General features: G+C 40.3%; 1 protein-coding gene across 2 annotated transcripts in view; it reads right to left on the reverse strand.

Moving 5' to 3' along the window:
• HACD4 (3-hydroxyacyl-CoA dehydratase 4) overlaps nucleotides 1-5,523 on the reverse strand; it is a 24,292-nt gene extending 18,769 nt beyond the window's left edge. Inside the window, exons 1-3 of one of the 2 annotated variants that reach the window (XM_007119046.4) lie at nucleotides 5,386-5,523; nucleotides 3,675-3,778; nucleotides 1,263-1,390 (exon numbers count right to left, since the gene is read on the reverse strand). In XM_007119046.4, the coding sequence (XP_007119108.1) occupies nucleotides 1,263-1,390; nucleotides 3,675-3,778; nucleotides 5,386-5,423 (270 nt within the window). In that variant the 5' untranslated portion in view covers nucleotides 5,424-5,523. The remainder of the gene's footprint in view (nucleotides 1-1,262; nucleotides 1,391-3,674; nucleotides 3,779-5,385) is intronic. The other variant, XM_007119045.4, reaches the window with a different exon arrangement.
• Between the last annotated feature and the right edge of the window lie 9,892 nt (nucleotides 5,524-15,415).

A 15,415-nucleotide genomic window follows, 5' to 3' on the forward strand; every position in this document is an offset into this window, starting at 1 on the left:
ATATCTCTCCATCTATTTGTATCACCTTTAATTTCTTTCATCAGTGTCTTATAATTTTCTGCATGCAGGTCTTTTGTCTCCTTAGGTAGGTTTATTCCCAGATATTTTATTCTTTTTGTTGCAGTGGTAAATGGGAGTGTTTTCTTAATTTCACTTTCAGATTTTTCATCATTAGTGTATAGGAATGCAAGAGATTTCTGTGTGTTAATTTTGTATCCTGCTACTTTACCAAATTCATTGATTAGCTTTAGTAGTTTTCTGGTAGCATCTTTAGGATTCTCTGTGTATAGTATCATGTCATCTGCAAACAGTAACAGATTTACTTCTTTTCCGATTTGGATTCCTTTTCTTTCTTTTTCTTCTCTGATTGCTGTGGCTAAAACTTCCAAAACTATGTTGAATAAGAGTGGTGAGAGTGGGCAACCTTGTCTTGTTCCTGATCTTAGTAGAAATGGTTTCATTTTTTCACCATTGGGGTATTGTATTCTTAACTAAGTCCTAGGAACTTATCCAACCCATTTTCTCAGTTATTCCAGACGATACATGTTATTTTTACATCACATGAGAAAATGAGATTCAGAACAATTATATGACTTGTTTAAATTCATACAGCTGTTAAGAGGTAGAATTGGAATTTAAATCCAGGTCTGTAGAATCCCCAGGCCTGTATGACTAGATACTGTAATACATATACATGAATGATCCCTCCTTTCCAATTGTATTCAGTAAAAGTGGCAGAATGAACAAGAAATGGCTGGGGAGTATTCTAATCTCTGGACATGGATGAAGGGGACTTTTTTTTGAAAATCTATTATTTTCCAGGCAATGTGTGTGGTGTCCTTTTCCCTAAACAGCCCGATGATTGTGGGTAATAAGACCCCACAGTGGGAGGCAGAGGAGCCAGGCACCAAATCCAAGTCTGAATGGCTCCAATCCTATGCCTCTCTGTCCTATACTGCTCAGGGCTGTGGCATAGTGAGAGTGGGAAGTGGATGTGAAATCTCGTCCCAGCAGAGGATCACTGCAGTGTTGCACAGAGCAACAAGCATCATTTCCCGGAATGTTTTCCAACTGGCTATTCTAAGTGTGCAGTGTTTTAGGATGAGGTAAGTTTTTCATGGAATTCTCCTTGTTAGTGATGTGGGTTGCAAATTAGCAAAGCTTGGCTTTTTCACTGCCATAAAGTCAACAGAGGTTATAAATAGAACAAAGTTAAGTATGCAACAAAATTCTATAACACAAATAATGCGATTAAAACCTACCTGCAGAAACCTAGGCAGAAGATGGTCTGATTCAATGCCAACATATATGTGCAGCAACTCGAAGAGGGAAACAGATTGGCAAAGTCGCATGACAAGTCCAATTGCATAAAAAGTGTCAACCATTGAATCTGTGTCCAGTGAATTAAAAATACAGACATGGTAAGTAAAACATAGATCACAACCCAAATCTATAAAGCACTTTGAAATACAGTTGAGACTCCTTACTTCCTTTTTCATAGTACATGTGAGAAATTTCCTAAATAGATTACTAAATTACAAAGACTATGTAATCAAAGAAAGCACTTTATATCATTGTACATTTTAATTGCTCCTCTTCCAGAAAGGATTTAAAACTTGAAAAAGAAGGCTCCATGGTCAAAGCTAAAGCATTTATTCCCCATTTATGAGATTCTAAAGCAATCCCAGCATAAAAGTAAACAGCTAGACTCTAGACTACACCAGTGAAAACAGGCTGGAGGTGAGTTTATTAAAGAAGCTGTGGTGCCCACACCTTGTCCATTGACAAGAAAATGACAGAGATGAGAAAATATGATTTCAGAGAAGCTTTATGGAAATGAGATTAATGATGCCATGAAATCAAATAACATCTTACGTGTATCTAGCATTTATGGCTCATACATATGTAGTTAGTGCTTTCTGGATTTCTATGAGTTTTAAACACTGGAACTTGGGCCCATTGCAGAGGGCCCAAAAGAAATACTGCATTTGGAGAGAGCTGAAATGGGAGGCAAACAAATGTTCCTCTAAATAGGATAAATGTGTTGGTTTAAATTTTAAAATGAAATCCTGCCATGTTAAGAATCTTCTAGGGAAGTCTTTGTTGTCTTCACTCCCTAGTGATCATTCACATGATAATAATTTATCAAACACAAAGGGTTTCTCTTCTCAGAAGCTCTATGAGGTAGACATTATTATCATCCCCATTTCATAGATGATTCCTGAGGCATAGACAGTCCATGCTCTTATTCATGGCCCGGCACTTGCTATAAGAGAATTATCAGTCACACAGCTCCTTGAAGGAAGAAAGTAGCAGACATTACTAGTCCAGGTGCTTGAGTGCTGTTGAGCTACTTAATTTATACATTGATTCAGGAACTGTACTGAACCCCACATAGTTCTTTTCAGTCTGCCTTCCATATGAATGGGTTGTGTTTCTTTAATAATACGTAGCTTCTATAATTATAACGGCAGGACAACAATTAAGAAATAAATACACCGCTGACTAAGGCATTTTTCCTACTGGAAAGGCCAGGAAGCCTAAGAAAGAGTTCATGCCTTGTTACTCATGTTGTGAATGACCTATAATATGCCCTCAAAGCCACAGCTAACTTCCAAGGTCTAGAAGTGATGTTTTTTTCCTAAAAATATAAGGGAAGTTTTCCTAAGCCCTGTGTTTTCCTCTGCTTGAGGACTCCCAACACTCATAGTTGAAATTCAAGCCTCAGGCTGTATTTTTCGAGGTTCTTAACAAAGGCAAGAATTTATCTGTAGATTTGCAGTAAGAAAAAGCAACATAAAATGGTTTATGGTGCCACAGAAGTAGATTAATTTTCTTATGATACAGAAGTCTGAATTGATGAGCACAGATATATTTTCCCAGATATATCCTAGATGTTTGTTTTTAGCTGAAACCAGCAGTTGCTCAAATTGTCAAGTCATGCAACAGTTGTAAACTGTGATGACACCCATGTGAGGATGGAACGTGAAAAGAATGTTATTTTGACAGTCAGAATGTTAAATGACAGTGATTCATTTTTTGGAAAACTGAAATGCATTTAAAATCTTCACTTTTTAGGAAAGTGGAGGAAGCTTATGACTTAAACCACTAATGCTAACTCCCATATAGGTGATGAGTCATCTACAAAGTGTGCCATTTTCTTATGGACACATTGCCCTTTAAAGGGACCAAACAGAAGCCTGGGGAATATAAAGTTTGTCTTTCATTTGTTAGTAGTTTCCAATTATCTGAAACCTGGGGAATAAATAACAAGAGAAGAATTGGTTAATTCCTGATTTCTCTGCAAAAAATGTTTTACTGGAATTTACAGATTTCCACAACACACACCAAATCTGCTAAGGTTTGGTGCAGAACCAAAAAGGAAGAGTGAAATGGCACCACCTCAATGCCATGTCTATGTTTTCAGGGCAAATGCCTACTCAAGGGGAAGCCACATACCTTTAAAGCCCTCATCTTACCTCCCCCCCTCCTCCAAAAAGGTTTTGGTTTTTGCAGTAAGAACAAAGTATGCTTACTGAAAAATATGTTCACTACATTGTAGAGAAGTGAAGGCTATTAGGTGCAGTTCATAGAAGTTAAAAAATTATTATAACCAGGACTAGGTGAAAACGAGGATTAAAAGTTAAAAATCCAAAACTGTTTTGGGCTTTTACCTTTTCCAAATGAAAAGAATCTGACGGTCATATTTGTGAATATCCATGAGTGGCCACAGAACTGGATTAAGTAGTAGATGAAAAGATAGGCATTCTTCCTATACCTACAATAAATACAGGAAAATACATCATTTAAACATATTAAACACTTCCTTTATAATCACCCTTTCAGCATTATACACATCTTTTCACTTACTGGCCAATCTGAGCAAGCAAGAGAACCCATATCAGAGTCTTTTATTTGGTTACCCCTCTAAACCCCATCAGACTTTGAAAGCACACACTATCTGTTAAAGTGACCATCCTGAGTTTGTTTAAAGACAAATATGGTTCTATTTCAAAATCCACTTTCATCTTTGATAAACCTCTAACCTTGCTGCTCCCCAAGGGATAAAAGTAAGCATTGCAAAGTAGGCTTTGAAAATTTTTGAAAAGAAAATATGGATAGAGAGGGGCTGATGTGGTTGATATGTATCCCTGCTAAGTGCAGAACTTGAACTTGATAACTAGTTCATAGTTACAAGAGGGGAGTAGCAATGGTGGCATTCCCAGGTGGTGGATAATTCGGTCATTGGACACACCTGACTTCTGAATGCATTAAGTAATTAGGGACAGGGTCTCACCGCTGCCTATTATATTTTGCAAGAGCAGATAGCTTCCTTCACCAGACACACAGAGAAAGCAGTTTAGTCACTTGGGCCAGATATGGGAAGTCAAGCTGGCTTTTTATTTTTATTTTATTTTTTTTTGGTATGCGGGCCTCCCTCTGCTGTGGCCTCTCCCGTTGCGGGGCACAGGCTCCGGACGCGCAGGCTCAGCGGCCATGGCCCACGGGCCCAGCCGCTCCGCGGCATGTGGGATCCTCCCAGACCGGGGCACGAACCCGGTTCCCCTGCATCGGCAGGCGGACGCGCAACCACTGCGCCACCAGGGAAGCCCCAAGCTGGCTTTTTAAATGGGTTGCTGGGGAGATGACTAAGAGAAGATTGACAGATACACGTTTGAGGGAGCTAGAAAAAGCACCGTTGGAAGCGTTGCCTCTGGTTTGGAAAAGCGGTGGGAGTGGCCCTGCCCAGGGTAGACAAGATTTTTCTCCTAGTTGGAGATGTGAAACCTCTGGGAAATAAGGCAGATAAATTGGGAAGCAGATACAGTGTAGCTTGATGATTTTACATGGGCACCCCTACAGATGACTCAAGTACTACTAAATTGAGTGGGGAAGAGGAATTCCTCCCTCAAACCTACAGCAGAATCACATGGCGCGTGGGTTAAACTTGCACATCCCAGGCTCTACCCTCATACCACTGAATCAGTTTCTCTGGAACTGGGCCCTGAAGTCTACACGTGTGACTGGTGTTTCTGCAGCAGGTAGAGAAAGTCAAGGGAAGAGCTCCAGGTCGGCGGAGGGGGAAGAAAGAAAAAGACGGCAAGAGAGAGCACAAAAGGAAGGGTGGCCACGCAGCATGTCCTTCCCATTTCCTCAGCTATAAAACGGGGGAAATAAGTTACTCCTAGGGTTGTCGAGACAACTGAATTAGCTAATACCTGTCCAGAGCCCCACGGAGTGTGGGGCGTAAGTTTGCTCGGGCGCTGGCCGGTGCTCCCCCAGCTCATCAGTATCGGTACCACCCACCGCCCCGTTCCCCACTCTCACTCCCGGCGGCCCCTCCTCCCGTACCCCCTCCTCTCCCTCCTCTGCCGAGCGCCCTACCTGGGCTGCAGCCAGGCGGGAAGCTCCACGGGCCCCATGGGCCGCCGTCTCCAGTCCCTCCACGCCGACCCTGAAGCAACACCCGCCGGGAGCGCGGGAGGGCCTGCCGGGCGGCCTGGCGCGGAAGGGCGGGGCCTCTCCTCACACAGCAATTTACCAAAAAAAAAAAAGTTCCTGAAGTTCCTGCGGCGGCGGGAGCCAGCTGCACCACCACTGGCACGCCGAAGCGCGGCAGGTGCCCGAGGCTGGGCCGGGCTGGCGGGGGCCCTAACACACCCCAGTCCCAAGTAAGGTGCACCAGGATCCTTACCCGGCTTCCTAATCTTTGGGTTGAGACTCCGTTGCAGCCTCGTAGAAACGAACGGACCCTGACCCCTGACCCCGGAAGCGTGCAGTCAAGCCATCCTAAAGCCTCCTGGGATGCGTGAGCCCCAGGTGGCGCCTCTCATATTACCCTCACCTGTGAGAGCGGTTAGGCTAGGACGATTGTGAGCACGCCTTCCCTAACACTTTTTCAGCCAAGAGGCCTGATTCCTCAGTATCAGACATCCTTGACCTCTCATTTCTCCTGGGTCCTCACTGATGCTTGCAAATCCTTTTATTCACGTTGTGTTCATCTCCCTATCCTTTGCCCAGCCCTCAGAAACCTCCTGATCACTCAGGCCTATGGCATCACTCTCTCCTTCATGCTCTGGTGATCCACTTCCTACTTTGCTGATAAGATCCAGACCATCTTCCAGCTTCTCTGCCCTCTAAGGGAAATATCCCCAAATAAATTTTAAAACAAAACAAACAAAAAGCCAAGAAAGCGCTTGCAAGTAATCAGGACCATATACCCGATTTGGGGAGTTGGAAGGTAGTATCCCCATTTTCGCTAAAGGGAGTTGAACCTTTAAAAAATATGTTAAGGTGCTTGCCACAGGTCACATGACTGATAAATGGCATTATTAGAACCTCAAGGTTTTTGTTTTTGTTTTTCCATTAGGCTAGCTATAGTTTCCTTCCTCCTAGTCCATTCTGACCTGGTACCTCATCTCTCCATTTCTCTGCACCTTCCCTCACCCCCTGCCCTGGGTCGGAAGTTCATCCCTCTCCTGCATTCACCAGTCCCTTCTCAAAGTCATTCCATCAGTTATTACCCACAGCTTCTTCTTGCATCTCCATCCTGTCCTTTCCACTGGCTTTCACCAAATCTCTCCCACCCTAGAATTAAACATTTTATTCTTTCTGCTTCTCTCTGGATGTAGTTTTCTCCCTCCTTTTTCTCATAACTCCCTGCCCACTCTCATAATCAGACACTTCTTTATTTCTTACCATCTTCCTGGTCCATAGCACCTTACTATTTAACTTTCCTTCCCAACACTCTCCAGAAACTGTTCTCTTAGGGAGGCTGCCTTGATTTCTTCCCTGAGTCCCCATTCTGCACTCACTGTGTAGATGACCCCACACAGTTCTTGCTCTTGGGGAGAATTTGATGTAAGAGAAAACTTATTTACAAGCAAACACTGGTGGCTAAGCAGTCATCAATGTCATCAGTGCCTAGGCCAAGCAGCGAGAGAGGAATAAAGCCATGGATGGCCTGGAATGGGGTGAGAGGAGAAGGCAGAAAGCGACCCTTTATCATAAAACACAGACCCTGCATCTACATCCTCCCCCCTCCTCCCCTTTCACAAGTGTACTGCATTTACCACCTTCACCTCTCCTCCCTGTGCCTGTGCAACTCTGCATGTTAGACTTTTCTCGCCTTCTGTCTTTTCTCTCTCTCTAGATGGCTCCTCTTCTCCAGCTCTATTTCCTCTCAGGTCTGCCCTGAGCCATCTTTTCCCTTTGCCACCATGTTATTCCTCAGCACAGACATCTCCCCACACGGCTTTATCTCCACGCAGATAATGGCTGACTCTATTATCTTCAGCCTCTGTTGTTTTTTTTAATGAACACTAGCTCTGGCCTTTCAACAGCTTCTGGATATTTCTGCGTGAAAATCCCATTGGAACTTCCAATTGAATCTATTTAAAATAAGCATACTGTCTTTCTTCCCATATCATTATCTAATTTCCTGCAGGGAGACCACGGTTTTCCTAGTCATTCGGGTTTAAAATTTAGGAGTCATCATTAAGTTTCCCCATCCAATCTAATTCTATTGACAGAATTATTCTGTTGAAATCACTAGCATTCCACTTCTGTTCCTTATACCCAGAACCCGGGTAAAGGAGACACAAAAAGAGCTCCTTTTTACTTGCCAAAGAACAAACTACAAACAAACAAAAAACCTTTCAAATCAAGAAGTTAGGGAATTCTACCTTGTTTTCCAAGGAATCAGTGCAGAGGGAGCTTATGAGGGAACATTTTGAGTAGGAAGTGCATTTCTCCCTTCTCCTTGGCAGGGCCTTAGGGCAGGTCCTCTTCAGGTCCTGCCAGCATTACCAAGGCAGACTTCACCAGCCTCCCTGCCTCCAGTCTCTCCTCCTTCTACCCAGACTACCATACATTAGTTGAAGCCTGCTGGAAGTATTTCTTAAAACACAGTCTTGATCCAGCCATTTTTTTTCTGTTCAAAATTCTTTGTGGTTCTCTGTTGCCTGCTACAGTCATATCTCATCTTGCCTCTAAGCCGGTCATACGCTGACATCTCATACCACCCTATCCCCCACCAATTACAGCAACTCACCATTCCATGACCACACCAGGCATTTTCTGATCATCATGTGTACCTATGTGAAACTTTTCTCCTCCTTTGAATTTCTCTTCTACTTCTTCCCCCTCATCCCAATATTTACCTCTCAAAGTTCTACTCATTCTTTAAAGCCCTTCCCAGAGCTTCCTCTGGGAGCTGCACTGGTCTAATGGATGTCTATGATGGCACTTACCTTAAGATATTTTTACTGGGGTTCCTACCTACTCAACTAAATTGTGAATTCCCAGAAGGCTCTACCTCTTACTTACAGTAAGAATTTGACATACTTTAATTTCTATGAACAAAGTCTCTTTTGCCAAAACTACATGATTCTTGGGAGGATTGAATAGGAAAATGTATAGATGAAAATGTTTAAAAGTACCTAGTACAGTGCTTGGCATGATAGGTATCCAAAAATGTCAATTATCTACTTGTACAGGAGAAGTCAGAGGTCAGGATAGTTCAAGTAACTCAAAATTAACATGTTTTTGCCTTTAAAAGGAACTTTAACACTATTTAAATATGTCAGTGTTGTTTTCCTTGGGAAAATGTTTAAATTTGTTTTCATCCCTATGAACACCATTTGGGAAACTAAAGCCTTGAAATATATTTCATGGCAGTAGCAGATTAGCTCAAGATTTTTTAAAACCATACATAAAATGTAATAAGCTACACTATTTCACAATGATCTTCAGAGAAATTAAATCCAGTGGTTGAATATCCTGAGTTTGGACATTTAACCATCCATCTATCCATCATCCTGTTCCTGCATTTTTTTCCCTCCCATTCCTTGGCAATCTCATTTTTGAATGCCAATACTTCATGTGATATTCACTGGGAGCAGAGATTCTGGAAAAGTGCCCCATTGCCCCCTTCTTCTTCCATTACCTACAAAGGGCACTATAAGGAAACAGTTATACTGATAACTTTCAATTCTAGATTTCCTTTTTATTTCAACCACCTGGAATTTTCAGGGATCACAACCTCTCTCTCTTCCCACTCCCAATCCCATAGCACAGTTTGGAAATTTCACAAGCTGCTAGATCCATACATAACCCTAGAGATTATGTTGTCCAATCTTCTTGTTTCACAGGCACCAAAACTCTAGTGAAAGATAGGCTGAGATCTCTTTCCACAGCATTGTGCAAAATTTCAGCTGTATTTGCCCAGTTATCTTATCTTACTTGGGCATTAATCATAAATACTCATCTATTGTAATCTTTGCCTGGACATGCTCTCAGCCTCTATTACCACTCTTTTCCAGCTGATCCAAAGCATTGCATTTACTTCTCTGCTAGAACTTTAACTAATCATCCTTTAAATGCCTTCCCCCTTTGCGACTCCATTTAGAAGACCAAACCCTGGACTTCTTAGTCATCATTATCCCCCAATCTATCCTCTGTCTTATTCCAAGACAAATGTATTCAAGTGTGTAATTGGTTCATTCAGCCATGCAGGCGCCTTTATAAAATCTCTTCGTTCAAATGATTATATTATTGATTATAAGCTATATATGTTTTACAGTGCTTTCTACGAGTTATCTCACTTAATCCTCAGAGCAACCATATGAGGTGGGTGGGAACTGTTCTTTTTTTTTTTTTCTAAAGGGAGGAGATAGGTGATATATGTATACATTTAATGCAGATTAAAACCACAATGAGATATCATTACACACGTATGAGAATGGCCAAAATTAAAAAGACCCACAATATCAAGGCTGAGAGGGAACTCAATCCATCCCTTTGCAGCCTTCCTACAACCAGCCCAAATCTCCTAAGGCAAAAGGATGCCTCCAGCAGGCTTGGAGGAAAGAGACGTACAAAGAAATGCAAAAGAGAAAGTCACATTAGTATAATTCCAAACTGTTATTCCTGTTATATACAGTTAAGGTTTTATTTAAATTCACATACAATTTTCATTTCTATTTATTCTTGTTCCATGCCGTTGTCTATGATTACTGAAAACTGCTTTTCTTAGAATAATTCACTTTACAAACTACTTAGAGGAGTCACCCACAGAAAAACAACTTAATATGGTAATTTTTGAGATCAGATTTAGTTCTATAATGATGGAAACATTATTTGGGTCACAAATATAAATACTTGCAAGATCATTTTTATATTGATCTCTTTAGATAAAATTATTTTTGTTTCCATTATATCCAAATCACTTCAAAGGCAGGGTTGCTTTTTGATAGTCTAAGGTAAGAGATTTTAAAAATGAATTAGGCTTTAAAAACTTAAGACTTTTTGACTGTATGATATGTACACAGAGTCAAGAAACAAAACGGCAACATGTTTTGTAATCATTTTTTGGATAAAGAAATTACGAAACAAAAGAGATGAAGTCAAGGGCTTCCCTGGTGGTGCAGTGGTTGAGAGTCCGCCTGCCGATGCAGGGGACATGGGTTCGTGCCCCGGTCCCGGAGGATCCTACATGCCGCGGAGCGGCTGGGCCGGTGAGCCCTGGCCTCTGAGCCATGGCCGCTGAGCCTGCACGTCCGGGGCCTGTGCTCGGCGATGGGAGAGGCTACGGCAGTGAGAGGCCTGCGTACAGCAAAAAAAAAAAAAAAAAAGAGATAAAGTCAAAATAAACAATCTAAACACTTATTAATTCATCTAAAAATTATTGAATTTTACTGGATGTTTAAATAGATGAACATAGCTCATATTGTGCATTTATGTAGCTTAATAATGGTAGGAAGTGTTGATCCCAAAAGAAAACTGACCCCAAAGATTCCTTCCTTGAAAAATGAGTTTCGGAAAAACAAAGGTCTTGCTTCTCAGATTATTTTTTTCCATATTGCCTTCTCAATGTTGGCTATTCTGTTAGTTGAGGGGGATTAGATAAGAAGATCTTGGAGATCTCCATGATCTGGTTCTGATATTCTATAAACTCACAATTTATTCTGTATCTCAAATACATATTTTCTATAAATGCTGTCCCTAGAAAAGCCATCAGCTGTAAGTGATGTCAATGTTCGTACTTCTTTATTCATGCATTGGTTTGATACTTTCATTTTGCTGCTTGTGTATACTTTCCACAGAATTAGTGTTTGCTTATCAAAATATATTGTGCTTGACCTTGTGCTATGTGAGCTCTTATTGGCTGTTTGGGAGACTGGATGAATTTAAAGACAAAAAGACACATTCTTCATCCTCAAGGTGTTTCTAAACCTCAAGGTATTTTTAAAATATTTTTTAATTGAAATATAGTTGATTTACAATGTTGTGTTAACTTCTGCTATACAGCAAAGTGACTCAGATATACACATTCTTTTTTATATTCTTTTCCATTATGTTTTATCTCAACATATTGAATATAGTTCCCTGTGCTATACAATAGGACCTTGTTGTTTATCCATGTTACATGTAATAGTTTGCATCTGCTAATCCCAAACTCCCTCAAGGTGTTTTTAAATGGCTGGGGGTTTTTGTTGTTTTTTAAACTATGCTCAGAAACAGAAAGAAACAGTTTCAGGGAGCAAGGAATTTTCAGTCAGAAGACCCGGGTTCAAGTCTAGATTTCACTTCTGTGTGATGTTGGACAAGTAATTATGCCTTTCTGAGTCTCAGTTCCTTTATTTATTTATTTTTAATAAATTATTTATCTTTGGCTGCATTGGGTCTTCGTTGCGGCATGCAGGCTTTCTCTAGCTGCGGCGAGCGGGGGCTACTCTTCGTTGCGGTGCGCGAGCCTCTCAATGCGGTGGCTTCTCTTGTTGTGGAGCACGGGCTCTAGGTGCACGGGCTTCCGTAGTTGTGGCACGTGGGCTCAGTAGTTGTGGCACACGGGCTTAGTTGCTCCGCGGCATGTGGGATCTTCCTGGACCAGGGCTCGAACCTGTGTCCCCTGCATTGGCAGGCGGACTGCCAAACACTGCGCCCCTCCTTTATTTTTTAAAATGAAGATAATACAATTACAGACCCTAGGCTGCTTCCCCTGTGAGGCTCAAATGTGATAACTGTCAAGCTTCAAACTCAAACGCAGACGAGGTCAAGGTCCCAAAAGCCCAGTGACAACCTGCTCCAGCAGTTAGAGGTGGAGCCCTGGATGCTGCCTGTGAAATAGGGCAGAAGCCTGGGGAAGAAGGAACAAGGGGACAGAGGAGGGAGGGTTGTGTTGGTTGGAGAGGGGTCAAGCTACGGGAGACAAAGGAATTACCATCCTAAATGAAATTCAAGAGTCAGATCTCTGGCAAGAAAATGTTCAGCATATGTTCTGGATCGGGAAGGAGTCATAGAAGAGGAGATAATAAGTGGATCGGTGGGGTGCGGGGGAGGATTGAAGGGAGGAGCAGACATCAACTCAGAAGTAGAGAGTTCTGTTGTGAGCCAGGTCAAAAAGCCAAGCTAAACCCAGATATGAAGGCTTGGTTCTCTAAATGAGGACTGGCTAGACAGAAGCAGGGTGCTGTCGTAGGTCAGATGTACTTGCGTTTGCCTATTGTTCAGACAGAAGTCTGATTTCCCTGTGTCTGGTTGCAGGTATTGGGAGTAGGTGGAGATTGGGCCTTCGTAGGGTGTAGAAGTAGGGAGAAGACAAGATGGCTAAATTGCACCATTAGTACACTAGATACAGATGTCAAGGGAAGATAAAGGAAAGTTACCCTACTTAATATTGTTGTTGAAGGCTAACCCTGCATTGAGATTTAGTCTGTTAATTTATAAGGTTTATGAGCCCGATATAACCACATTTAAATGGCCATCCTTAGAGTTTGTAATGATTTCTTATCTGCTATTAGAAATAATCTTTACCACATAGATAACTTTTAAGACCATTGTAGAGATGGTTAATTGTTTTATATTGCTGGTATAAAAGTTTTATTCCATATAGTTGGAGATCGCATGAGTGATATCTATCAGATTACCTGTGAGATAGGGTGAATCTGGTCTTGTGCTGGATCCCAGCCCCCAAGAAGGAGCATCCTTTCAGACTAGTCTGAGGGACAAGAGTGGCACTGAATAGAAGACAAGTAGAATTCAGTCAAGCAAGAACAGAAAATACTGCATTATTGGTGCCCAAATCAGAGAATAGCCGGGTAAGGGAGCCACCAGGAGACAGAAATTTAGAACAAAATTTGGACTGATCTTGATTAATCCTAAGTGATGATTTTGTTAGCTCAGGCTTGCCTTTACAGGGCTGGGTGACCTTTTCCCACATTTCCAAAAGTCCAGATATGGGCCTTAATTTTAAAAAAATTATAAATCCTTTCTCTATAAAAGCAATAATCAGTTTAAAACAAAATAGAATTATAATTTCATTCACAATAGTAACAAAACTAAAGATACCTAGAAATAAAGAAGAAACTTACAGATTCTTTAAGAAGGAAGTTATAAAATCTTACTGTAGAATATTAAAAAATGAAACAAATGGAAACATGTTCTTGAATGCAGTCCTTAATGTCCTCCAAATTTAAATTTTCTCCAGTTAATCTATAAATGGAAGATAATTACAATTAGAATCATAAGAAAAATTTTTTACTGAATAAAATAATCTTAAAGTCCACACAGAGAAAGAAATTTCTAAGACTAGCCAAAAAATTAATTAAAAGAGGAATAGTGAGGAGGATATGCATTACTAGGCAATAAAGTATAAGACATTGTATTAATATAGGAACAAACAAATTGAACAATAGAAGACAATCAAGATCCCAGGAATGGATTTCAACATATACAGGAATTTAATGTTTGACAAACTAAAATTTCAATTCCGTGAGAAAAGGCTCACTGAGTTAATAAATGGTTGGTACACCTGTTTAATCCATCTGGAGGAAAATAAAGTTGGAATGCTATCACACACCACATACAAAAGTAAATTCCCAGTGGATTAAAGAATTAGGTGTATAGAAAAAGGCAGTAAAAACAACTTATAAAATTTAGATGATTATTTGGACACCCTGGGTGTTAGGAAGAGCTGTTCACCAAAACAGGATTATAGAAAAATGTTTTTGTATGGCAAAAGATATCAAAACAGTACCAAAAGATTAAAATTATATTTGTATTACTGGGATGAACCTAACACTTAGTCATGATATATCATCCTTTTTATATGCTAGTGGATTTGTCTGCTAATATTTTGTTAAGCTTGAAGTCTGCTTTGATATTAATATAGTTACTCCAGCTTTCTTATGATATGTGTCTGCATGGTGCATCTTTTTCCATCCTTTTACTTTTAGCCTATCTTTTTCTTTATATTTAAAGTGTAGGGCTTCCCTGGTGGCGCAGTGGTTGCGCGTCCGCCTGCCGATGCAGGGGAACCGGGTTCGCGCCCCGGTCTGGGAGGATCCCACATGCCGCGGAGCGGCTGGGCCCGTAAGCCATGGCCGCTGGGCCTGCGCGTCCAGAGCCTGTGCTTCGCGACGGGAGAGGCCACAGCAGAGGGAGGCCTGCATACCACAAAAATAAATAAATAAATAAATAAAGTATAAAAATTTAAAAAAATAAAGTATATCTTTTGTAAACAGCACATCATTGGGTCTTACTTTTATATCCAGTCTATAATCTCTGCCTTTTAATGCAAGTATTTAGTTTAACTTAATGCAGTTATTGCTGTGGCTGGGTTAATATCTGCCATCTTGCTATTTGTTTTCTAATTGCTTTTTCAATCCTTTTTCCTCCTTGCCTGACATTTTTGGAATTATCAAGTACTTTGGGGAATTTCATTTCATCTCCTATATTGGCTTTTCATCTATAGTTTTGTTTTATATTTTAGTGGTTGCTCTAGGAATTATCATATGCATCCTTAACTTATTATAATCTACATTGAATTAATATTATACCACATCACATATATTATAAACAAACTTAAAGCAGAATTCTCCCATTTTTCCTTTCCATTAGTCCTGCTATTTCTGTATTCTGCCATATATTTTACTACTACCTATACTATAAATCCCACAGTAAAGTTTCATTTTTTAGAAAGTTAATTATCTTTTAAATAAGTTTTAAATAAGGAGGAAAGACCTTTATTTTTACTACATATTTACCATTTTTTGCAATTCTTCATTCCCTCACATAGATTCCTATTTTCTATCTATCATTTCTCTTTATCCTTAAGAACTTCTTTTAGCATTTCTTCTAATACAGGGCTTACAGCAGTGAATTCTCTCAGTTTCTGTCTCTATTTCACCTTATTTTGAATGATATTTTTACTCTATATAAAATTCTATGTTTCCACATTTCCTCCTTTTAATTTCTTTTACTGTTAGTATTTTTTGCTCTAATACAATTAGATTGCATCTAATTTTTGTGGACCTTGTGACCCAGGGCAGGTGTGATATAAGAAGAACTTGAGCCTAAATATATATATATATATATATATATATATTTTTTTTTTTTTTTTTTTTTTTTTTTT

Source organism: Physeter macrocephalus, chromosome 9 (genome assembly GCF_002837175.3).
Source record: "Physeter macrocephalus isolate SW-GA chromosome 9, ASM283717v5, whole genome shotgun sequence".
Lineage (NCBI taxonomy): Eukaryota > Metazoa > Chordata > Mammalia > Artiodactyla > Physeteridae > Physeter > Physeter macrocephalus.